Source organism: Pyrgilauda ruficollis, unplaced genomic scaffold, assembly GCF_017590135.1.
Source record: "Pyrgilauda ruficollis isolate IOZ18807 unplaced genomic scaffold, ASM1759013v1 scaffold13, whole genome shotgun sequence".
Classification (NCBI taxonomy): Eukaryota; Metazoa; Chordata; class Aves; order Passeriformes; family Passeridae; genus Pyrgilauda; species Pyrgilauda ruficollis.
In genome coordinates, this window is record NW_024511432.1 from 5,760,079 (window position 1) to 5,784,104 (window position 24,026).

A 24,026-nucleotide genomic window follows, 5' to 3' on the forward strand; every position below is an offset into this window, starting at 1 on the left:
CTTGGGGCTGCAAGGAGAAGACAAAGAGGTTATGATAGGCAACAATGAGCCACAGGAGGAAGAAGGGGCTGAGAAAGCATCTTCTTGATCCCCTGCATCTACTCCAGGTAGCTAAAATGACATTGCACATGTGACAGCACCACAGTTGTTACTCCTGAGGGCTTGCAGGGGAAAACTGAGGCAGGGTGCAGGGGAACGTGTTTGGGTTTTTCCACCTTTTTTTTTTTTCAGCCTTGGTGTTATTTCCAGGATTCCTAGCCTGACCCTGGACACACGCTGCCCTTGAGTGGCGCCTGAAGTGCTTGGCTTGGCCACAGCACAAGTGATTTATACCAAAATTATGACCAGCAGGGGTGACCCCTGAGGAGGAGAGGGGGTGCCAGGATGCTGGAGGCACCTTTGCAAGCTGAGAGAGGTTTGGGGCAGTCACACGAGGCTTGGTGGGGACCTGGGACACGTGTGTCCTCAGGCAGCATCAACAGAGATGGGGCTGGGGTGCTGCACGCCCAGTGGACTTCTCGAGGTGGGATGAAGTGACCCTGCCAGGGCACCCCATGGCACCCAGCATCTCCATTCCTTCCTCCAACTCCATCCCTGCCTGCGTCCCTGCGCGGCTCCTGCCCGCGCCAGCCCGGCACCACGAGCTGTGTCTGGCTGCCACGAGGGGGCACGGTGGCCACACGCACGGCGAGGCCACCCGAAAGGACGCTTCCCGTCCCGAAAGGACGCCCCGTGTCCCGCCGTTCTTCAGCGACTCGCCGCTGTCCTTCATTTTGTTGTTCTCCCCTGCCTGGCAGCCGGCGGGGTTCACCCTGCTCCCCCTACCCGGAGACACAGCCTGCCTCTTTCATGTCTCCTGTGGAATGACAGCCGCGTCCTTGGTCCTGGCTGTTTGTCTGGCCGGCGGGGACAGGCTCCTGTCCCCTGTGATCAGCTGTGTCTCCACGGCTTGTCCCTGGCCCTCATCCTGCCCTGGCCCCGTTCCAGGCAGCGGGGAGGAGCAGGGGACAGCAGGAATGAACCTGGCTCCACTTTATGTTGCGATTTTGCTATTCTATAGCTTCCACCCTTATTGTGACAGATGTTCCCTGCCTTCTCTATTCCATCTTTTCCATGAGACTCTCCCAGCACAGAATCCTGTTTGCTGCCACACTTTGAGGTCAGCTCCAGCTTCATGTTACATGGGCATATCCTCACTGCCACCCCCAAGCTCAGGGTGAGGGATTGCCCGTGGTCCTGGCCTCGTGGTTGCCACAAAGCCCCACCACCTTGTGTGGGAAGCACAATTCCCATCAGTGACAGCACAGTCTCTTTTCTCTTCTCAGGTCAGAGCCATCTTGAACACTTTCAAATACTGGTGCACTCTGGCCACCTTCCAGAAGAATTATGATCATCTACCCTCCCCCCCTCCAAAATTCCTCCTCCTGCCTCAGCTGGAGGACACCTACTCTACTTCCTGACCTCAACCCTCTTAAGCAACTTCAGGCTGACAACATGCTCCATTCTGCAACCACCTTCCCCAGCAGGATGGAGGCATGGAATGGGAACCAGGTCACAGCTGCTGTGACCTACTGCCACCTTCCCTAGGAGCAGAGGGAGCAGAATGTCACCTGGAGCACGGCCCTGTCATCTTCCCCTGGAATCTGTCTTGTGACCAACGGGGAGACACATTTCCCCTGTCCCCATCACTCCAATGATGAGATACAGACTCTGTGATGGGCAGAGAAGGGAGATGGGAGGTTGATGTTGAGCTGGCGAAGCAAGCCTGGTATGGAACCACACATCACCCAGGAGAACACTAAGTATTACAGGAGATGGAATCACTTTGGAGTATCACTGTTTCACAGCCACACTGAAGAAGTAAGGTCCCTGCAGCCCAAAATCATCTCTGGTTTGGGGAACTGTGGTGCAGAAATCCTGGCTGCCAAAGGCTGTGCAGGCACAGTGACACAAGGTCCTGGCCAGGGCAGGAGGTGAAATCTCCCAAAGCCATGAATGCATCTGGAAACGGAGCTGTGTTTTGTAAATACCTGGGGATCATGTGCAACCTGAAAAAACAAGTCAGAGGCAGGAGTGTTCCAAGGACAAGGGGGTCTGGAAAGAGCCAGACCCAGAGCTTGGCTGGATGCTCCAGCAAGGCTGTCCTGGGGAGCAGCCCTGGTACTCTGCAAAGGAGCTGCTCCAGCCACAGTGCCCCAGGAGCAAGGAGGTCCTGCCCAGCTGCTGGGGAAAGGTTTGAGCTGTGCCCACCATCCAGCTGAGGTGTGTGGAAACGCCCTAGAGATGGAGGATCAAAGCCTGGGTCTCAGGCTGATTCCATCAACATGACACCAGATGCAGCAGACAACGAGCACCAATGGTCACCTGTGATTTACAGCTTCAAAATATAAGGAAATATAAAAAAAAAATCCCTTGTCAATTAAGCTGGAAACAAAGAATGGAAACTGCTGGGGAAGAAGAGGAAGAAGATCCCAGAACAGAGAGCTAAGGTGGCTCCATGGAGGCTGTGGCTGAGGTTGGCTGTGACATGAGAAGTGCCTCCAGGCTGAGCTTTTTTAGACTCAGTTTCCCCTGCCTTAGGTTTGGGAAAGGATCACAGGGATGCTGGGTGCAGGAAAGGCTTCCTGGAGGTGAACCTGGCTTAGCTGAATCACAGACACCCGTGGATCTGTGCTCTCCAGAGAAGAATGCCACAATAACAGAGTTCCCGCTACAGTAGCAAAGTTCAACCAGAACCAAGACAACTGCACAAAGTTCAGTAGTAGGACACAAATATTTGGTGCCAGGAGTAATTAATCACTGTCCTTTGCAAGATGCTTTGGGGCAAAATGAGAATTCATTCCAGGTGGTGCAACAGCCTTTGTCACCCCTGAACTGTCTCCAGCCCCAGATGCCAATGGGCTCCAGTGTCTCACATCTTCACCATGAAGAATGAACCCCTGTCCATTCAAGGGCAATTTGAGGACGTTGTGTGGGAGACAGGGAGCCCTCTGTGCTTTAGTGCAGTATCCCCTTTCCTGTGGATTTGACAGTCCCTGGGAGGTACCCAGCCCTCAAGTGACATTGAAGAAGGCTTCAGCCCCATGGTCGCCTCTCCTGAGACAGCTGCTCCCAGGGAAGGACTGAACCTCATGGCATTTGTGAGGTAGCAAGAGCTGGCACAAATATCCATCAGCACTGAACAGGCAAAAGAGGCCTGTTAGACGCTTGCCTGGGTGGCGTTTCCTGAGGAGATAATAGCCCTGGAAGAAGGACTTGCTGTTTTGGAGAAGATTAAGTACCTGTGGCAGCAGCATGCGGATGAATCACAACCCTCATGGGCTTACAGACCCTGGAAATGGCTTATGGCACTTTGAAAACAATGTCATGAATCTTCTGCAGATCAGATTAGGGAGTGGAACAATTATCTCAAAACCTGTTAGTCATGGGAGGCTCCAGGAGCTGGAGGAACAGCCTAGGGCAAGGGGAGCACTAGGAAGATGTGGTGTGTGTGTCCTCCCTCCCAGGGACCTGCTTGAGCAGCCCCAGGAAAGGTGTGGGAGGTGGCTGTGGTTGAACCAGCCCTGCTTCCCCTGTGAAAGGTGAGCTGTAATTAGCAGAACGGGCACGGAAGAGCTCAAGTAGGTCAAAAGGTAATGGGGCTATCGCCGGCGTTTCCCAACAGCACAGCGCTGCTGGGAGGCACCCTCGGGGTTGGGCAATGGGCAGATGAACAAGGCCAGGCACTGTCTTCAAGGGAAGAGCCACCAGTCACCCTGACTGCACACCAGCCTTTTGGGGGAAAGCTGGGGAGAGGGCAGAGACAGTAAATGGTGCTGCTGGTTCAGCCCCACCACATGGGAGCTGTGGTGAGAAAACCCACAGAAAGCCCTGACTGGTGTGACAAAGAACACCACGGCTGTCTACAAACCCATCTTGAGGTGTCCCACAAGAAGGGCATCCCGAGACCATGTGTGAGGACATCTGGAAGGGATGGATGGATGGATGGATGGATGGATGGATGGATGGATGGATGGATGGACATCCAACCCACCTCTCAAGGGGTTCTGGAAATTCATGTTGCAATTTGGGAATGGCCACCTCTACCCTCTGTGAAACACTGACATGGGTACAGACTACATTCTGTCTGTCCCTGCAAAGCACCATATCCCTGACCCCACTTCCTTGCATGCCCCAGCACTTCCAGCTTGGCCAGCACAGTGAAGGATGGCCTCTCATGGAAAACAACCTTTCTCCAACAGGATTTTTCAAGCCTTGGTGAAGTGATGTGTGGTGAGGTTTAACTGGGTCCTCTTCAGAGCCCAAATTCCCTGAGGCTCTGCTTTGTGGCCACCTCTATTGTTTTCACCATGTTCAGTAGCCCAGGGCTGCAAGTGAGCAGATTCCTGTGGGAGAGCCCGCGGCCATGGTGTTGGGATCATCCCTCCTCCTCCTCCTCCTCTACCTTGCCGGCTTCCCAACATTCCCTTGAGCACTTCAAACTCAGCTGGGTGACACCACCACACCCCAGCCAAACCACCCCAGCCTGTTCGACGCTGTACTTCTGCAGCTGTTGCCATCCCCACTGATGAAATGTGGTTTTCTGCCAGTACCAGGGAGGCTGTTTCCAAAAAGGATGGCACAGGCATCACTGACACGTGCTGCCACAACAGGGCTCGGGGGTCTTGTTGGGTGGCCAGTGCTGATGGCAGCACAGCTGCAGGGCCTGGCTCTGCCAGGGAGGGAGAGCGGTGTTGATGATGGCACATGAGAGCCCAGAGAGCACCGAGAGCCAGGCCCACGGCAGGGACGCACGAAGGATCACCGAGTACGGAGACTTGGTGAAATATTAAAGCAGGTGCTTCATAAAGCGAGCCCAGCGGCAGCAATTACCCTGTGTAATTAACCTGGGAAGGAGAGGACTTTGTCCCCCAGCCAGGTGGTGCAGGGAGCTCCTGCCAGCAGCTGCTGGAGGTGGCACGGACCTGGCACCCAGCAGTGCATGGCAGGGCTTCCCCAGGCTTCGCTGGGGCAAGCCAGGACCTGACCTCCCAGCATGGCTCACCCTGCTGCAGCCCAGAATAACAGCAGGTAGGTGAGTGGCAGAGTGCCGCCTGCTCTGGGTGCTGAGAAACGGTTTGGGATCCCCCTGGAGTCATTGTCCCCAAGTCACAGGGAGCAGCTGGGAGAGATTCACACCTCACCTGCCTGCTCTGGGCACCGAGGAACTGAGCATGGCTGGCCAAGGCACCACTGCTCCTATAGTGCTCTCCCTGTGCACAGGGAGACCCAACTGGGGGATGGCCCTGATGGTGGCCATGGCCCGTGTTCCCCCTGTCCCTGTGGGTGCTGGTGGCACTGGTTCTGCCTTGGGCAGCCTCCCTCCTGCCAAGCCACCCTGGATGCAATGCCACTTCCTGCCAGGAAGCTTTGCCTGGACAGGCACTGAGCCAAGCTGTACCAGGCCAAACCAGGCCAAGCTGAGCTGAGTTGAACCAAGCTGAGCTGAACTGTGCTTACCTAGGTGGCATGATGTGCCAAGCTGTGCCAAACCAAGCTGAGCCGAGCTGTGCTGTAGGTACCACATACCAAGCCATACTGAACCGAGTTGAACCATGCTGGGCTGAGATGAGCTGAGCTGTGTCAAGCCGAGCTGAGCCAAGCTGAGCCGAGTCAAGCTGAACTGTGCCTACCTAGGCGGCATGATGTCCTAAGCCGTGCTGAGCTGAGTCATGCTGAGCCATGCCAAGGTCTGCTGAGTTAAGCCGTGCCTATTTAGGTAGCATGATGTCTCAAGATGTGCTGAGCCGAGCCAAGCCAAGGTGTGTCAAGCTGAGCTGTGCCTGCTTGTCCTGAGTTGTGCCAAGATGAGCTGAGCCATCCTGTACATGGCATGACATCCCAAGCTCTGCTAAGCCAGGCCAAACTGAGCTGAGTCCACCTGAGTGTCCTGACCGTCCTGAGCTGTGCTGAACCGAGACAGCTGAGCTGAGATGAATTGCACCTATCTAGGTGGCAAAATGTTCTGAGCTGAGTCGAACCAAGCTATGCCAAGCTGAACCATGCCTACTGAGGTGCCACAATGTACAGAGCAGGGCTCAGCTGAGCTAAACTGGGCCAAGCCAAGCTGTGCCAAGCTGAGTTGTGCCTTAAATGGGTGGCATCATGTCTCAAGCAAGACTGAGCCATGCCAAGCTGAGCTGAACTGTGCCTACTGAGGTGGCACAATGTCTTGAGCTCAGCCAGGCCAAGCCAAGTCAAGCTGAACTGTGACTATCTGGCACATCATCGTGTCCTGGTCCGTGCTGAGCTGAGCTGTGCATATTGAGGTGGCATGGTGTCCGGAACTGTTCTGAGCTGAGCTGGACCAAGCTGAATTGTGCCTATTTAGGTGGCAAAATGTCCTGAGCAGGGCTGAGCTGAGCTAAGCTGTGCAGACCCGAGATGAGCCATGTCTACTGAGCTTGCAAAATGCCCCAAGCTGTGCTGAACTGAATCTACTTGGGTGGCATCATACCCCTAACTGAGCTGAGCCGAGCCATGCCAGACTAAGCAACACTGAACGCACCTACCTAGGCAGCACAATATCCTGAGCAGGACTGAGCCAAGCCAAACCGTGCCGAGCCGAGGCGAGCCGTGCCTACCCAGGCAGCACGATGTCCCGAGCCGTGCCGCGCAGCACCGCGCCAAGCCACGCCGAGCCGAGCCGAGCCGTGCCGAGCCGTGGGTACCAAGGTGCTCCGCCTTCCCCCCTCCCCGGCCGCTGGTGTCGGTGTCGGAGCCGGTCCCGGTGCCCGCGGTCCCGGTGCCCCGGCGGCTGCCGGTGCCCGGCGCTCCCGTCCCGCCCGTCTCCCATTGGCGGCGGCCGGTCCCGCCCCGCCCCGCTCCCCCGCCGGGCGGGTATAAACGGGCGCGGCGGGGCGGGCGAGCGGCAGCGGCGGGGCCGTGCCGGGCCCGGGATCGGGACCGGGATGGAGCCTTATTTATTTATTACCAGCTCCAGCCCTGGCTCTGGCAGAGTGCAATGCTGGTGTTCCAAAAGGTGTTTTGAGGACTACGCTGGCGCTGCTGGCCGCGCTGCAGAGCCTGTGCCGCGCCTGGCTGCCGCTGCCCCTGGGGCTGGCCCTGGCCGCCGCCGCCGCCGGGCTGCTGCTGTGGCGGGCGGCGCCCCGCGGGCTGCTGCCGGTGGCGGGCAGAGCCGTCCTTGTCACAGGTGAGTGCGGGGACACGGCCTCGACGCCCCGACGGCACCGCCTGGGCTCGGCGGGGAGCGGAGTGGGGTGTCCCGCAGGCACCAGGACGCTGCTGTCTGTGGGGTCCCGCTGGGGACCAACCACCGCTGCCAGCGCATCCCTCGTCCTCTTCCACGTCCAAGCAGAACCGGCCAGGCAGTATCTGCCCCGCGAAGCAGGGAGTTGCAATGGCCCCTCGAGTGCTGACCACTAGTTGCAGCATGATGCCGAGAGCTGCTTCCTCTGGAAGCCCTGAGATTAGATGGGACAGAGCTGGCTTTGGACCCTGTCGGCTGGCCCAAGGGCTTCCCTCTCCTCTTCTCCCCTTCCCTTCCTCCCCTCTGGAGTGGTACTTGTTCTTGGAAAGGTTTTCATAGTATCTCTAGAGGCTTTAACAGGGCTGGCTACCTAGTGCTGAGCATCACTGCTTCATCCAGAGCTCCATCCAGGGAGCTGCTGGTGACAAGGTCCTCCACTGTGTGGGTATCCTTGGGAAATGCTGTCCAGCTGCTGCCTGCCTCCTCTTTGGGCTGCCTGGTCCAAAGCTCCTCTGTGGTCCTGAGCTCCTTAGAGGATGTGCTATGCTCCCAAGTTTTGCACAGCTCTGGCTTGCTGGCTGAAGCTCTTTAGGCTATCTTGGTATATACGTGGTTTCTCACTCCTTCCTCCTGGCAGTGGAACTGCACGATGAGAGCCAGGCTCAGCAGTGCATTGCTGTGAGGCAATGGTAGTGGAGAGATGAGGAGGAAGTGCTGGAGCTGGGGTGGTTTTTGCTCCAGGTGTGCCTGGAAGGTGCCGCTGGCTCCGCATGGATGCAGAGGGTAGGGAAACTTCTGGGCATGACCTTGGCAGTGCTCCCAAGGACAGGAGTCTGCATCCTGGTGGGGATGTCTGGGCTGGGCTTGGAGGTGCTGAAGCTGGAGAAGGAAATTTGCTTGTTTCCTTGAAAATTAAGGCAAGACCTGCGTCCCCCTTCCAGCTTGTAGGGTTCTGTGGCAGCAGTAGGAAGTGCAGGGAATCCTCTCTGGTGGAGGAAGATCAGAGGAGCAAGGCAGTGGATGAATGAATGATTCAACTGAGTGAAGGTCAAAGCTGCAGCAGGGTAGGGCTGCCTGTGGAGGATGTCTGACAGCCATGCGCTCACAGGTGCCCTGTGGCACAGCAGCTCTGGCAGCCCTGGCTCCCTGGCATTGCCTGTATAATTAGTGAGTCAGTGACTGGAACAAGGTGTTCTTGCCCCAGTGCATTGAGGTGGCACCTCTGCAGCTCTGATGTGTTTGCTCTTGGCTGTAAATACTTTGTGGTTTTACAGGTTCGAGGCGCAACCCGCGGTGCGGGATTGGCGTTTCCGTGCTGCTGCTCTGGCAAGTGCCTGCCAAGGGGCAGATGTGAGGGCTGTTTTGATGGCGATGGCATCCCTCACTTGAGTATTTGTATAGTAATTAGCCTGATTCTTTTATGGATTAATTCCAGGCAACTAGATATTGAGTAGCTGCTTGTGTCTCCTGTGGGAGCAGCCGGGAAGGATCAGCTCGGGGAGAAAGGCAGCCTGACCTTCCTCCTCTTGCCAATGGGAAGCAAAGCCTGGCAGAGACAGCAGCTTGAGCATAGATGGCTGGCAATGCTGGCCTCATTGAAGGTGTGTGAGGTCAGGGACAGACCTACTGCCATGCTGTGTGTTGTGCTGGACCTTGCAGATCAACTGACAAATGGTACAAAGTTCCCTCCCGATGGAGCAGTGCAGGTTTCAGCCTGAAAATCTTTGGGCATCATTTCCTTGTATACACATCTTGGCTGCTGTCTTAATCCTGATTAAGATTCAGTGATGCTTATCTGGGGCAAGTTAAGGTGGCTGCAGTGCTGTTCTATCTCCCAGGTGATGAGTTTCAGCTCTTCCAGCTGCCCACTCTCCCGGGAAACAACCCTAAGTTGAGTTCTGCATGTGATGCTCCAGCCCCATGTGCTGTTCAGACATCACTGGCTAAATAAAACTTAGTTATGGCAGGGATTGAAGGAAAACTAACTGTGCAGCCCAGTGGGAAAATAGCAGAGCAGATGTAGAGCTGCTGCAGAGCAAAGCTGCTGACCCTGTGGTAGCAGCAGGGGCTGGAAAGTTGTGGCGTTTCCCATCTGCTGCAGGTTTGCATTTTGACTGTTGCACGTGGGACTGGGGTTTGGCTGGAGCAGGGATGGGCAGCCACCTGCTGATAGTGGGGAACAAGGGATGCTGTGCTTTCCCAGGAGGCATCCCCTCATGGGCTAGCAAAGTAAGTGGTCACTAGTCCCTGCAGTGCTGTTTGTCTGGGGCTCTGACCTTGGGTCTTTTGTTCTGCATCCCAATGGTCCAGCTTCTCCAGGAGCATGGCTCTGGTGCATGCAGCCTGGCGGGGGGCAGAGGGTGAGGAAAGTGTTAATCCTGTCTTCCTAGGGGATGTAACAGCTGTTTTCAGGGAGGAGGAGAATGCCCTCCTTTGCAGCCAGGGGCTGGGAGAGGTCAGCCCCAGGAGGATGGTGGGGATGAGGAGGGGAGCAGAGGTCAGCTGCTGGGCCTGGGCTGGGAGGGAGATAGCAGCTATCTCCATGCCTCCCTTGGTTTGCTGTCCTGAGCCTGCTCTTGCCTTAAAGATGAGCTCACACCTGGCACAGGCTTTAGCCAAACTTGGAAAACCACAAGGACCCAAACATACCTGCAGTGTGGGCAGGGTTGGTAGGGGCAGCTGCCTGACCAGAGCCTGATCCAGCATGGGGAAGCTGCAAGGCATCCAGTGCCTGACATCCCTCACCAGTGTGTGACAGGGCACTCCAGGGTGCTGGTGCTGCTGACTGGCACCTGTGGGCCAGTGGTGGCAGTGGCTCACTGAGAGCTGCTCGCTCCAAACACCAGACAGCTGGTTTGTGTGTGCATCCCCCTTCCCAAATGTGAAATGGCACTGCTGGCTGTTCTTAGGGCCACTGGACTCCTTAGAGCTGTGTCAACAAAGAGTATTATATGCCATACTCCTTCCCATGGGGAATTGATACAAAAAGCAGTCCAGCCTCTGGGGCATGGGCAGGGCTGGTGGTCTGCAAGAGCAGTCTTGGAGGGAGGTGATGACCTGCCATTTCTTGGCCTCTCCAGATTCAGCCTGGCAGTGCTTTGTGCAAGGTTGGGCTTTGGCTGGGTCAGTTTAGACATGAACCTACAACATCCTTTGGTTCCTGTGGTCTTAGCAGATGCCTGTGGAATTCAGTGAGTCTATTGAAACCATCCAACTCAAGTGGGTGCCTGGAGGTGGTGGAGGGATGGCCAAGAGCATCCCAGGGCTCCGCTGAGCAGCTGGAGAAGCCTCTTGCTGTTGCCATGTGTGACTGTGTGGGGTGGTTCTTTGGACAGCAGCCAACTGCCCAGTTTACTGCAGATCCTTGAAAAGCACCAAATGCAAAGCAGCCCATAGAGTCTGCCTGCCTGCAGGGCTTTGCCAGAGCAGAGGAAGGACAGGAGTTGTGTTACAAGATATTGGTTCATACGCTTCAGCTTGGATGGAAAGTTGAAAATAGTGAATTGTTATTCTGTCTATAATGGTGGTACCTGAATTAACTCTCCAAACATCAGGATGGCTGCCTGAGAGAAGCAGTCTGGGTCTCTTGTATCCTTGCTCTTCCTTGGTGCAGCCTGTGAAGGAAGCTAGGAGCACCTGCAGATTGGTCTGTCTTCCAACAAATAATCTCTGTAAGCAAAATTGGTTGTTGGTCAGGCTGCCCAGACCCAAACCTGCCCTGTCCTCCTCTCTTCTCCTTCCTGGCTGCAGGGAAAGTGTGGTTTTCCTGGTGAAGCGTTCTTGTCACAATTGCATGCCCCATTAACAATCTGAAATGGGTCAGAGCTCCAGATCATGTTCAAGGTTAACAGAGGCTTTGCAACTTGCAGCGCTTCAGTGTTTCCCATGGACTCCACAGATGTTGAAGCATCTGCTGGCTGCAGCAGGACTGAGTGATTCAATCCAGATGTTGGGACTCTTGCTTTCTGCCATGAAGGTAAATCACTTTCTGTGGTAAAAAAAGCAATGTTGCTCCCGTCTGGACTTTGATGTTGTCTTAGATCTATTTTCCAGCTAAACAAGGTGACTGAGAAATGTCAGGGTCAAGGATTCAGGGCTGGCTCTGGGTTGGGCACCTCTGCACCACGGCGTGGCCGGAGCACCTGCACAGCACGCTCACAGCCTGTGTTTGGTGCTGAGCCTGCCAGCAGCCTTGCTGTGAGAAATGCTTTGTGCATAGGTGCTGCAGCTCTCCATAGGTGACTTTCACTCTGCTTCTGGAGGCAGTGATCCAGCTCAGAGGGTACCTGGGATCTTTCCCCAGCCTAAGTGCAGGGGGTTGGAACTAGGTGATCTTTCAGGTCCCTGCCAAACCAAACCATTCTGTGATTCTATAAGTGAAAGCTGAAAATCAGCTTATTCCCTGAAATTGCTCTGATTTTTCCAGAATCTATTAAAAATTAACAGCAGAGGCAGCTGCTGCCTCCAAGCTGAGGGGTGGGACAGGACCAAAATCAAACACCCAAACTCCAGCCTGGTGCACAAGCAATTCCTGGTATACTTGAATTTAAAAAAATGCAACATTTAACTCTAGTTACAGGGTTTGCTGCTGGCTTTTGGGAACAGAGGAGGAAAGCTGTTTTTTCTGCCTCTATCTGCAAGGCTGAAGCTCTCCCCCCGCTCTGTCAGCAGCCCTCCATGGATTTAGGATTCTTCTTTCCCACGTGAGGTTTCTTCAGAAATAGATACCTACCCCTGCTCACCGCAGGCATGTGGATAGATACACTCGGCTTTTTCTCACTTATCTATAAAATAAGCACTTTTGAAGCCTACTAATGACACAGACCTGTTGAGGTGGGAGTTTTTAGCACCGTTAACCAAAAAAATGATGAGCACAGCTAATTAGGAGGAAAAACACATTGAGGTTTCATACTGTGGGAGACTGGAGTTGGTAGAGAAACCCAAGCTGGCTTGATTAACCTCGGGGTTATGCGGGGACATGAGAGCAACAAAGCAAAGACTTCCCTGCCGAAATGAGATTGTCAGATGGGAACGGATGCTTTCAGAAGGAGAGAAGTGTAGGCAGTTGCTGCCCTCTAGTCCAATGAGCAGCACATTTTTAATGAGGTCTGGGATTGGGTTACCCACTGTTGAGTCTAGCTCCCCTCAAGCCAGGATCTGGTTACAGAAGACCTGGTTGCTGCTTTTACTGCTGGGAGCACAGCACAGGGTTGCTGGGCTTGCCCAGCCAGGGTTTTGTTTGAGGGGGCTCTTCAAGGTGTTTCCACCAAATCTTTGCCTTCTCCCCATAGTCTTCTTTCAGTGTTGGTCTAAAACTCCAGCTGGAGGGGCTTTTTTTTTTTCCGAGGGGGAAAGGCTGCAGGGCTTCTGGTACCTCTTCACCTCCTGATGTCCCTCCTGTCATCTCAGATCTGAGGTACTGCTGTGGAGCCTCCAAGGCCAGGTTGGATGGGGCTTGGAGCAATCTGGGCTAGTGGAAGTTGTCCCTGCCCACAGCAGGGGTGTTGGAACTGGATGACCCTATAAGGTCCCTTCCAACCAAACTGTTCTATATTAAGGTGAAAAATGCTCAAATTTTCTATGATAAGGTGGAAAAACTGCCCTCATGCTGTCAGTATGTTGCTACAGGTATACTTTAGGACCTTTTTTTATTTTATTTTTAACCTCCCCAGCATGTGCCTGTTATCTCCTTCCCTGCTCCCGTCAGTGGCTGCGGTATATCCACCATCTCCCATTCTTCTGTCTCGGCTTGTATGTGCAACGTATCACTTCTGCTTCCTTCTCCCCTGGAGAGCTGCCAGCCCCTGAGCTTTATCAGCTTCCCCCTCGGGAGCTGGCTTCCCTGTCACACATGGCGCTGTCCTGGGATTTGCTGGCTCTAAGGCTGTAATCTTGAAAAGCAGTTTTTGGCTTTACAGGCTTTGCGGCAGCACTTCCTCTTGTTGGGTGGTTGACCCTGTGGAGCCAGATGGCGAGTGACTCCCAGGCAGGCTGGGAACAGAGAGAAGGGATGGGCTGGAAAGCTCAGGTACCTGCCCTGATTCTTCTGTGGCAGCTCTGAAGGTCTGGCCTCTCAGAATCATAGAAGCTCTGAATGGTTTGGGTTGGAAAAGGCTTTAAAGACCATCTTGTTCCAACCCCCCTGCCATGGGCAGGGACACCTTCTACTAGACCAGGTTGCTCCAAACCACATCCCACCTGGCCTTGAACACTTCCAGGGATGGGGCAGCTGCAGCTTCTCTGGCTTACGAGGGCCTTATCCTGTTATGAGTTACCCACTGTGACCAATTTTTGTTCCTCTCTCAGGTCCTGGTTACCAGGTGGGGATAATCTCCAACGTGGGATGTGCAGCCATCCCAGGATGAATTCTGTCCCACTCTTTCAGCTGTTGTGCTGGGCTCTGCCTAAGCTGAAGGGGACGTGTGGGTGCTGCCCTGGCATTGCCTGGGTCAGCCCAACTATGCCCAAGCACATCAGCCTGGAGGGCTACCTTCATGTATTTTGGGGAAAATGCACCAAACTAGCCTTATGATACTCAAACTCTTACTCTGAAGAGCTGGTTAGTGCTGCAGGTGAAGAATAAGGAGGGGCCAACTTGAACTGTGTATGGAAAGAGCAGGTGGGTTGAGGTCGTCATGAGGCACAGCTCTGAGCCCGGGGGCTTAAACAGCTCAGTGTATTTCAAAAGCTGTCTTGGCAGAAGCTCAGTTGGTGTTTGCTCAAGTGTTTTGCTCTGTTTCTAAAAAAAAAAAAAAAAAGTCCCCCGCTTCACATGGATCTGGAAGCTGCAAAAGAAAATAGTTGGTGCAGCTGTAGAGACTATCATGATGTGGGAATGGTTAGGGCTTGCACCACTTCTGCTTGCTTGGGATTGTGGCATGAGGTGGGAATTCACTCTTGTGTCAAGGAGAGTGATGAGATGGCACCTTTTAAGCAAAGAAATATCTCATCAGCAAACTACCCCTAAACTGGTAGTGCTCCATTGAAACTGCCATAGCCTTATTGGGGTGCTGCAACTCTGAGATGCTTAACATGATGATCCCCTGGGCTTGCTCTGACCTGTTGCTTTGGTCAGCACTGTCCCAGCATGGCTTTGTCTCTGCTGGCATCATTTGTGACTTGCCCACAGTGCTGTCTGGGTGGCACTTCAAAGCTCTCCCATGGTTGACCTGTCCTACCACATGGTTAGAGGTTCTCCTGGTCATGCCACGACTGTGGTGTTTTGCTGTCCTGGCTAAAAACACCTTTCCTGAGCTGTCCCTGGGTGATGATGGCTCATGGTGGTCCATTAGAAGAGCTGTTCTTCCCTTCAGCTGCCTGTGGATGGATTAGCCCTGCCTGTAGCAGACCTTAGGCATGGCCTGATGCCTTTCTTTGCTTGTATAGCACACAGGAGGGATGGATATGGGGCTCAGCTGCTGGTTCTCCAGCCTGCTGGGAGTCCCTGGAGAGCCCTTTTGCAGACTAGAGCTGGCCCACCAGCAAGTGCCCCAGCCATGGCTTTATTGCCACCACCTTATTCCCCAAGAGCATCTTCAGACATTCCAGACACAGCTGGTGGAGCTTTCTGGCTTCTCAGCCTGGTTCCTACCCAGGCTCTCCCTCTCCAGGAGCCCAGGTGGATGTGTTACCAGTGCCAGCTTGCCATTGGCACTGATCTTGAGTGGCACTTGATCTTGAGTGGTTTGGTCGAGTTGTCTCTGGGCCATGGGTGTCCTTCCCAGCAAAAGCTCTTCCTGATGGATGGCTTTCGAGGCTTGTCAGCTCCATGTTCCCAGTTCACCATGTTCCCTGTGAAGGTGATTATTAACCTGGCTATCACCACAGCTCTTGACAACTTCCTCTTGGAGGGACATCCATCCATCCCGGATTAGCTCTCATGTACAGCCTGTGCCAGGTGATGTCTGTACTGCTGACTTCTCTCGTGTATCCCTGCCTGCTGCAAGATCAAATTATTGACTGTGAGAGTCTCACTGCTCCTTTTGGGGAGAGGATCTCCCCTCGGTGGAGACAGCAGCTGCCGGAAGATGCCATCCAGCCCCGGTGTGCGGTGAGCGGCTGCTTCTAGGAAATTCCTGTGCTCTTTCTGCGAAGTGTCACAGCGAGGCTGGAGGTGGCACTTCCTCCCCCCCACCCCCGTCAGCTTGTGAGCCCAGGGTCACTGCTCACCGCAGCAGCATCACTGCCATGCCAGGGCTGGGCTAATTTCTGGGTCCCAGCCTCTTTGAGCATCCCACCAGGCACTGGCTTTGCATTGCAGGGGGTGGCTGGGCTCATTCCTGCCCTGCTGTCCCAGGGCACGAACAAGCTCCTGCGTTCATTAGCCCCACTGGTGGCAAGCAGCATCTGCTGCTCACAGCTTTGGTGCGGGATAAGGCGTCTGGATGGCTTTTAGTGACAGTGATGGGGAGGGCTGTGGACTCTGACACCTTTTTTGTTACCCAGCTGGTTTTGTGCAGTCCCCAATAGGATGCGCCAGTAAAGCTCCTGAGAAATGGCCTTTAATCCAGAAGCTGTGGGTGCATTCACACTGGCCTGGGGGCTCCTCGTCATTTCTGTCTGGTTGTGTTGGTTGTCTAGGCAGAAAATCAGATTTCCCCCCTTCTCTTTGTTAAGTGGGAGATAACTTCCCGGGTGGAGGTGATGACTGTGAGGCCCCAGGAACACTTGGCTAATCCATTGTAATTCAAACCATCTGGCTATTGTCCCCAGCACACGGAGGGGTAGTAGGTCGCCCATGTACCCCCTGCCATGGGCCTTCTGTCATGAGTCTCCTTGTGGGGCTGAGGGTTTGTCTGACCCCTGCTCTGCCCCATAGGACCTGTTGGAGGGATGTGTCTATCCTGGGCTATGAGAGCCATCAGCAATCTCCCTCCAGCTGCCTGTGCCGACTGTGTCATGCAGGGAGATGGTCCTAGGGGAGTAGGGGCAGTGTGTGCCCCCCTTGGCTCAGGTCCTGCTCAGGAAGGAGGCTGAGGCTTTGCAGGGATGCACACCCAGGCTGCTTGGGTGGGGGGCTCCTGCATTATCCACTCACTAGGGATTTGAGGATGGGATTTGGGTCATCCCTAAAGGTATCTTCTGGCTTTAATTTAATTTAATTAGGCTGTGGCTTCCTAAACCCCAGTGCTGAGGACCAACAGGAGCATCACCAGGCCTGCTGCCACCCTGTCTGCCTGTGCTTGGGCATGAGGGCTGCTCCCACAGGGAATGGGGATGTGGCATTCCATGCAAGCCAGTGGCTGGGGTGGTGTTTCCTGGGGGCAGTGATGACACTGGATGGGTTGGGGGCTGTGGGTGCCCCTTCCCAGCCCCACTCCCACAGAAGTACCTTGGGTGTGGGCAGATGGTGACTGATGCCAGGGCTGCTGGATGGCTGTGGTGTGGGCAGCTGCTGTGGGGACAGGTGCTCCTGCCTTCCCCTCCCTCTCCTATGCCCTGCCAAGAATTTGTTCCCTTTTGCTCAGGGCTGACATCACCCTTTTATCACTCCTTGCTCCAAATGTGTGCAGCATCCGGAAGGTGTTGGCCACTGGGCCTTGTCCTGCCCACACAAGATTTTGCTGGGCATTTTATCATGCCTGGACCTGCACTGTGCAAGGACCCCATCAAGTTCCTCTGGGGTACTGCCATCCCCTCTGATGGCACCATCCCCAGCTGGTGCCACCTTGTCCTGTGCTTCTGCATCCATGAGGTGCCCGCATTCCCAGGATGGAGCTGAGATGAACAGCTGAGTTAGAATCAGTGCCTGCTCTGGCACCCAGATTAGCCTCCCTCAGTGCTGCCCAGCTAAATCCCATACCATGCCCGGAGAATCTGGATCCACGATGGCAGGGAATCCTATCAGAGCCAGAAGGCCACATTTAGCTTGGCATCCCAGGCAGGGTTTGAGCTTGAGCCTATGGAAACAAGTGGCTCAGCATGTTAATCCATTCGGCCTTGGTGCCCCAGCTCCTCCCCACTGATGGTGTCCTTGAGCCTGGTGACAGCTCCATCTTGGTGAGGCCTCTTGGACAGGGTGGTGGGACACACAGCCCTAAAGCTCTTTGGGGAGGTGGGATTGATGTCCTGGGATTTGGGGAGCAGCAGGGGGCACCCAGCAAGGGACTGCAGAGCTGATGGGGGTGGAGGGGGTGATGCCCTTCTGAGTGCCCAGCTCAGCTGTCAAGCTCCCAGTTGGTGGAAGATGGAGCATCCTCAAGGGTGCCTCCAGCTGCCTCACTGCCAGGTGCCTGGGGCGCAGCCCCTAGGGATGCTGACTGACCATGCTGCTAGGGTGACCATGGGGGAGCTGGTCGATCACAAGGGTGCTCAGCCCTGGGGCAACCCCTCTTCAGCTTCCACACCAGGGTCCTCAGCTGGGGTGGCTGTGGAGGTACCAGATCCAGGCAGCTGCCACTGTACCCACCAGGCTCTGAGTAGTTTTGCAGGCACATGGGAATTTTTCAGGGAAGCTATGCTTCTCACTGCTTAGGTTTCTGTTGGTCCTCACCTGTTGTGCATGGTTCAGGGATGAGGATGCAGAGGTCATAAGGATGCCCAACTTCTGGTTCAGAGATGAGGCTTAGTTTATGGCTCAGGGATGGGAATGAGGATGTACACAGCTCATGGCTTGGGAATGAAGAAGGTTGGCTTCAGGGCTTAAGATGCCCAGCTTGCGTTCCACAGCTCCAGAATGAGACTGCACAGCTCATAGATAGGGACTCTCAGCTCACAGCTTGGGAAGGGAAGTCACTCCTAGGTTGTGTTGGGGTGAGCACCACAGACCTGTGCTGCCAGCCCTCCATCATGTACTGTGCCAGCAGTGGGGGCAGGGGCAGGCACGTGGTTGTGGTTCAGCAGCTCCCGGGTTGCAGCTGTGTTATTGACCCTCTCTGCTCCAATCAGAAAACTGTAGCACTAATTTTGAGCATGTCTGTGTGTGGTGGCCTTGGTGCTGGTGCAGGAGAGCAGGGTGAATACCTGAGACAGCAAAATGTCAGAGCGTGCCATGCCTGACTCACCTGAAAGAAATGTGTCCACACCAAACCGGGACTGCAGCTTTAGCTGGCTCCTGGCAGCGAGGAAGCACGAGCGGTGCAGGCTGGCTGGGAGCTGCCCAGCTGGCACAGCTCAGCCCCGGCGGTGGCTCTGCTGTCACCGGTGAGGAGCAACTCTGGACAATGGATGCAGGATGCTGTGGTGTCAGTCCTCTTTGCCTTCCCTGAGTGGGTGGGAGGACACCCCTTATGATGATGCTGGAGGCCAAACCTTTTTGCTCAAGATAAGTAAAACTGGGGCTCGTCATGCTGAAATTCTAGTGGAAGCTTGCATCTCTCACTCTTTGGGGAGCCGCTGAAGTGGCTGGAGTTTCCGCAAAGTCCTCACGAATTGCTACTGACCCGCTGCTCTGGAAAACGTCCGTCCGGCCCCTGGTGCAGGAGTTTGTCCCGGCTTGCTGAGCCTGTGGAGGGCTGCTGGATTTTGCAACCTGGACTCAGGTTTTTCTCTGCTCCTGCTGCAGCAAAAGCCTCTGTCTGCTGGCCCAGGGTCCGTGGGGATGCGATGCAGGGGCTTCAAGGTACCTGCTCTCCTCCGCTGCACTCCCAATGCTGGGCTCCTATGCTTGATCTGACCACGTCCCTCCCTCCAGCACGACTGTGAAACCAGTTGGCAAGCTGGGAGCTGGGGCGGGGGGAACTGGCGCCGGCATCTCCTCGTGATGCAGCATCCTGGGAGGGCAGCGAGCCCAGCGCCAGCCTTGCTGGAGCTGCACAGACTGGACGGCTCCAGCGCTCCCAGCGGGGCCGGGCCAGCGGCAATGGCTCCTGTGCCAGCTCCAGCGTGGCCAGCAGCTCATGTGCTGGTGGCCATGGGGAGTGAACATAGCCCTGGGAAAACTGCCATACTTTGGGGCCACGTGTTATGGGCCCAGGGGGTTCATTGTCCCTCCCTGCACTCTTGGCCATGCCTGAGCACAGTGGATGGGAAGCTGAGCAGCAGTGGAGACCTTAAATAACACCAGAGCATCCTCACCCTCCTGGCCTTGGGCCTCCCGCCAGCCTCCCAGGAGTTTTTTTTTTTTGGTATGTGTGTGAATAAATTAGAACTTCCGAAACAAACCCTCTGACTGCCCTGCTCCTCTAAGGCAAAACAAACCCTGCCTGGCTTGGACAGCATGTGGCTGTGTTTGATCCCTCCTTGCCAAACTTGCCCATAAGAAGCCAGCAAACCTGGCTCTCAGTTTTTTGGGATGTTTCCTGGGGTTTTGAGAGTTACATGGTGATAGGAAGCTTCATGTTTGGACAGGAAGCCTTTCTTGCTGGCTGCATGGGAGCAGTGCAGGTAACCCTCCTGTCAGCTGCGTCATGGTGAGGCTGTGGCCACGAACACTTTTATTTTTAAACCTTATCTTTATTGCAGTTTTCTCCTGCACTTCTTGGAAAGGTGAAATGCACCTTATCTGTTTGTCTGCTGGCAGCATGCACTGTTCCTAGGGAGGGGAGAGGTGGATGTGCTGTGCTGGCAGCACCTGCAGCATGCCCTGCAGATGAGGGTTTTGGGGGTGATGCTGGGGCAATGCCAGGGACAATGCTGGGGTGATGCTGAGCCAACCTGGCACACATCCATGATGAGTGTTGAGTGTTGTGTGGGAAAAGGAAGTCCTTGCAGCGCCTTCCTGCCAACTGAGCACCTCTGGGCTGTGTTATCACTCTGGCCTCTGGCCAGAGGTTTAATTACAGGTTTCTGACGCAGCAATAGAGTAAAACTGAGCTGGGGACTGGGACAGAGATGCTGAACTGCTGCTTAGCTGGCACCCCAAGAGCTGTAAGTGCCTGATCCCAGCCTGTGGGGTATGGAAGAGTGAGGCAGCCAGTCCCTGTGTCCACTCAGCCCGCCCCCACACTCAAAGGCTGGTAGAGGGATGCTGAATCTGATGAGGTAAGAGTCCCCAGGGCCACTGTTGTGTCCACCCTGGGGTGGCTCCAAATGCCACACAGGGTCCCCGTTTTCAGGATGTCCTCAGGAGCACCCAAAGGTGCGGGGCAGGAGGGTACAGGGCCATGGGGCTGGCCCTGCAGCGCTCCCCTGTTAATGGTTAATGTGACTGGGCAGCGGTTGTGGCACAGGCTCCCCGAGCTATCAGTGCTGCCATCGGCCCCGGGAACAGCCTGTACCTTGCCGCTGCTGTTTGTTTGCATCCCGGCCGCTCCACCCTGGCCACTGGCCTTGTCACTGCTCTGCAACAGCCAGCTCCCGCCCGGGCTGTCCTCCAGCCACCCCGATGGTGGCTTTGCAGGTGACAGTGTCACCTGTGGTGCCCTGTTTGAACAGAGATCGAGGAAATGAGGCTGGGACCGGGCATGGAGCACCAGCACTCTCCAGAGTGGTCCATTCCGTTTGGATGCTCCCTTGAAGGATGCAGGGTAGCAGGAGCACACCAGAATCCGGTTTTTTCCCCTCATCCTTTTTAATCTTGTCATGGCTCAGCCAGGTGAAGAGGTCCTCTGCCTCTTGACCACTTTCTGGGTGAAAAGCATTCGGCAAGTCTCCCACTGAGCCTTATTGCCAGCTATGAATGGTGCTTGATGGAGCTTTCAGAGGCTATTTTGAGGGTTGATGGCCCCGCATCGCTGCAGGGCTCTGGGCTGTTCGGTGAGTTGCTGGTGCCTGCAGGTTTACCTGCACCTTAAATTAGGGAGGTGCTGGGGCGATGGGGTTGCAGATAAAGGGAGTGTTTTCTTCCTCCCGCATAAGAGAAAACAGCAGCTCCGGGACCTGCTAATGCCCCAGGGCAAGGTCACATCCTGGTGAGTCAGGAGCTACAGCAGGTGCACCGAGGTGGTCCTCAGGCAAGGGAAACTGATGCTGGGGTGGATGTTTGGTTCCTGGGGCTGGTTCCTGGTGCCAGAGAGGCAGAGCTAGGGGATTTTTGGGGACTGGAGACAGACAGTGGCTGTCACTGGCCACTGCAAGGCTCTTCCCGTCTCTTTCAGGATGTGATTCGGGCTTTGGGCAGGCAACAGCCAGGCACTTGGACATCATGGGCTTTCGGGTGTTTGCCAGCGTGCTGGACCTGCAGAGTCCTGGTGCCCAGGAGCTGCGCCAGAGCTGCTCGACGAGGCTGACGCTGCTGCAGATGGACCTGACCAAGAGGGAGGACATCCAGCGCGTCCTGCAGCATATCCAGGCCCACACCAACAGCACAGGTAGGAGCTGCCTTGGCAACCTCACAGGACCGCACAGAACTCCCTGGGACCTCAGCCTGCAGCCATATGGCAGTGGCAAACCTCCATGTGTCTCCACGGGGGCTGCGTCCCTGCAGGCACCTGTGCCAACAGCCTTTGCCAAGCTCTCTTCTTGTCCTGGGGGACCCCACCATTCCCTTGCAGAACCCCCATCAGCCTGGGGAGCAGCTGGGAATCCCAGGGTGGGGCTTCCCCATTCAGGTCACCTCTTTAAGCACCCCATCCCCACAGGACTCTGGGGCCTGGTGAACAATGCCGGCTTCAATGACACCATTGCTGACGCTGAGCTCTCGCCGCTGGGCAAGTTCCGCACCTGCATGGAGGTGAACTTCTTTGGCTCCCTGGAGCTCACCAAGGGGCTGCTGCCCCTGCTCCGCTCTGCCGGCGGCCGCATTGTCACCGTGAGCAGCCCTGCAGGTGAGCAGCCTCCCTCCAGCGTGGCACCTCTGGCACCCTCACCCCAGGCATGGCTTGAGTATCCCCATGGTGTGGTGCAGTTCCCAACCCCCAGGTGCTCCAACTTTCTCAGCCAGCTGGCACCAGGAACTCTAGGATGAGCTGGCAGCACTTCCGAACCCCACAGCAGCCACCAAGACATGGGGGAGACATGGGGGATGGGGACAGTCAGCCTGGTCACAACCCAAACCCAGTTGCCATGTGCCTCCATTGGGGATGACAGCCCTGGCCAGGGTGGGAAAACCAAATTCCTCCCCCCTGCCCTTTTTTTTGCCCATTAAAACACTCTAATCCTCCACTGGGGATGACAATGCCAAGTTTTAGCTGGACAGGGAGCAAAATCAATTTCCTCTTCCCTCACCACATTTTTTCCCCTATTAAAACATTAATTTGAAGCTAATTTCAGTTGTTTTCTCAGCAAAACAAACCCTAAGCCATTTCCTTAAACAGTGGCCAGAAACACAGTCCTGCACAAGCCCTGCCCTTTCCCCGCTCTGTCCCTGCTGAAGCACTGGCTCACTCATTCTTTCACTTGTGCCAGGTGACATGCCCTTCCCCTGCCTGGCAGCCTACGGGGCCTCAAAGGCAGCCCTCAGCCTGGTCATGGACACCTTCCGCAGCGAGCTCCAGCCCTGGGGCATCAAAGTCAGCCTCATCCTGCCTGGCTACTACAAAACAGGTGAGAGGGTCAGTGCCTGCTCCCTGCCTGTGCCTGTGGGCAAAGGACAGGTATCCTAGGGAGGAAGAAGATGGAGCAAGGGGATGAGTAGTTGATGGTGCAAGCATGCAGCTTCTAAGCAGCTCCAGCCATCCAGGGACAGTGTCTATCCTGCGGCCATTAGGCTCTGCTGGACTGGAAACAGCATCAGGATCAAGTTCTGCCAGCAGACCCCATACCACTAGGACTGATCAAAGCAGCTCAGTCGTGTTTATGATAGTGGCATCCCCACTGCAGGCAGGGTCCAAGACCCCTGGTCCAGTCTCAGGCTAGCAAGAGCCACTATGGTGCTACTACTGTACCACCCTCATGGCAATCTTTGCCAGGGTCTCAGCTGGACTTTCCTGTGAGGCTGGATGGTGACTGGGGCTGCTGGCACCCATGGCAGGGGGCTGGAGTGGGGGGCCCCACACAGCTCACGGGGACTGTTTCCTTGCAGGGACAACATGTGACCCTGCCTTCTGGAACCTGCAGAAGCAGCAGCTGTTGGCCAGTCTGCCCCAGGAGCTGCTGCAGGCCTACGGCGAGGACTACGTGGAAGAGATCAACCAGCAGTTCATCCAGTTCATGAAGGTGGCAGTGGAGGACCTCAGCGCGGTGGTGAACAGCATCACAGAGGGGCTTCTGGCTGCCAACCCAGCCGTGCGCTACTACCCAGGGCAGGGCCTTGGGATCATGTATTTCATACACCGCTACCTGCCCTATTTTGTCCGAGACTTGTTCTTGAAAGGATTCTTCATCAACCCCAAGCTACCCCGAGCCCTGCGGCGAGAGCACCACAACGATGTGAAGAAGGCCTGACCTTGGCCTGCACAGGCCCTTCTCCCGGGCTTTCCAGGCACACCGGCCCCTGAGCACGTGCAAAGCCAAAGGCACCACCCTCCTGCACCGTGGAGGAACAATCAGCACTAGACGTTAAAAACCAAATTTCTTTCCAAAATCAGGTAGATCTATTTTCTATTGTGCAAGAATCAACATTTTCTAGAGACCTTGGTTTTGTATTTTTTCTAACCGTGTACCCTCCAAGAGGCCCATCCCTGCCTGACTCCGCAGCTCTGCACCACAGGCTGGGATGTACCTCCTCAGCTACTCACCACCTTCCTTACTGCTCTCAGAGCTGTTTGTCTTCATCCCCTCTTGCCTGGGTCAGGGCTGGGACCCTGTGGCCGCTGCCTCCCTGCCACTCATTACACACTCCACATGCTCCTGATGAGTGCAGGGGCCGAGACCAGGCTGCCAGTGCTGCGGAACTCTTCATGAGATGAACTATGTGATTGTCACTTTTTAAATAAATCCATTCTTGATATTCCAGCAGGCTCTGGCTGTCTCCTTCCACAGTGCAGTGCTGCAATGTGGCTCAGGGATGCCCAGCCTG

General features: G+C 55.4%; 1 protein-coding gene across 1 annotated transcript; it reads left to right on the plus strand.

Moving 5' to 3' along the window:
• Positions 1-6,635: 6,635 nt before the first annotated feature.
• Positions 6,636-23,965, plus strand: HSD11B2 (hydroxysteroid 11-beta dehydrogenase 2). The gene is made up of 6 exons (XM_041458982.1): positions 6,636-6,714; positions 7,022-7,192; positions 21,226-21,438; positions 21,709-21,894; positions 22,475-22,612; positions 23,091-23,965. Exons 1-6 carry the CDS (start codon positions 6,636-6,638, stop codon positions 23,450-23,452), a joined length of 1,149 nt encoding a protein of 382 aa, XP_041314916.1. The 3' UTR covers positions 23,453-23,965.
• The last annotated feature ends 61 nt before the right edge of the window (positions 23,966-24,026 follow it).

What these genes read in the sequence shown, in the direction of transcription:
- HSD11B2 (XM_041458982.1), top strand. Translation starts at nt 6,636, where the DNA reads ATGTCCCGAGCCGTGCCGCGCAGCACCGCGCCAAGCCACGCCGAGCCG. An exon ending in GCCGAGCCGTGGGTACCAAG is followed by an intron (nt 6,715 to 7,021) that starts GTGCTCCGCCTT and finishes GTGTTCCAAAAG; the next exon opens with GTGTTTTGAGGACTACGCTG. An exon ending in CACCGTGAGCAGCCCTGCAG is followed by an intron (nt 21,895 to 22,474) that starts GTGAGCAGCCTC and finishes CACTTGTGCCAG; the next exon opens with GTGACATGCCCTTCCCCTGC.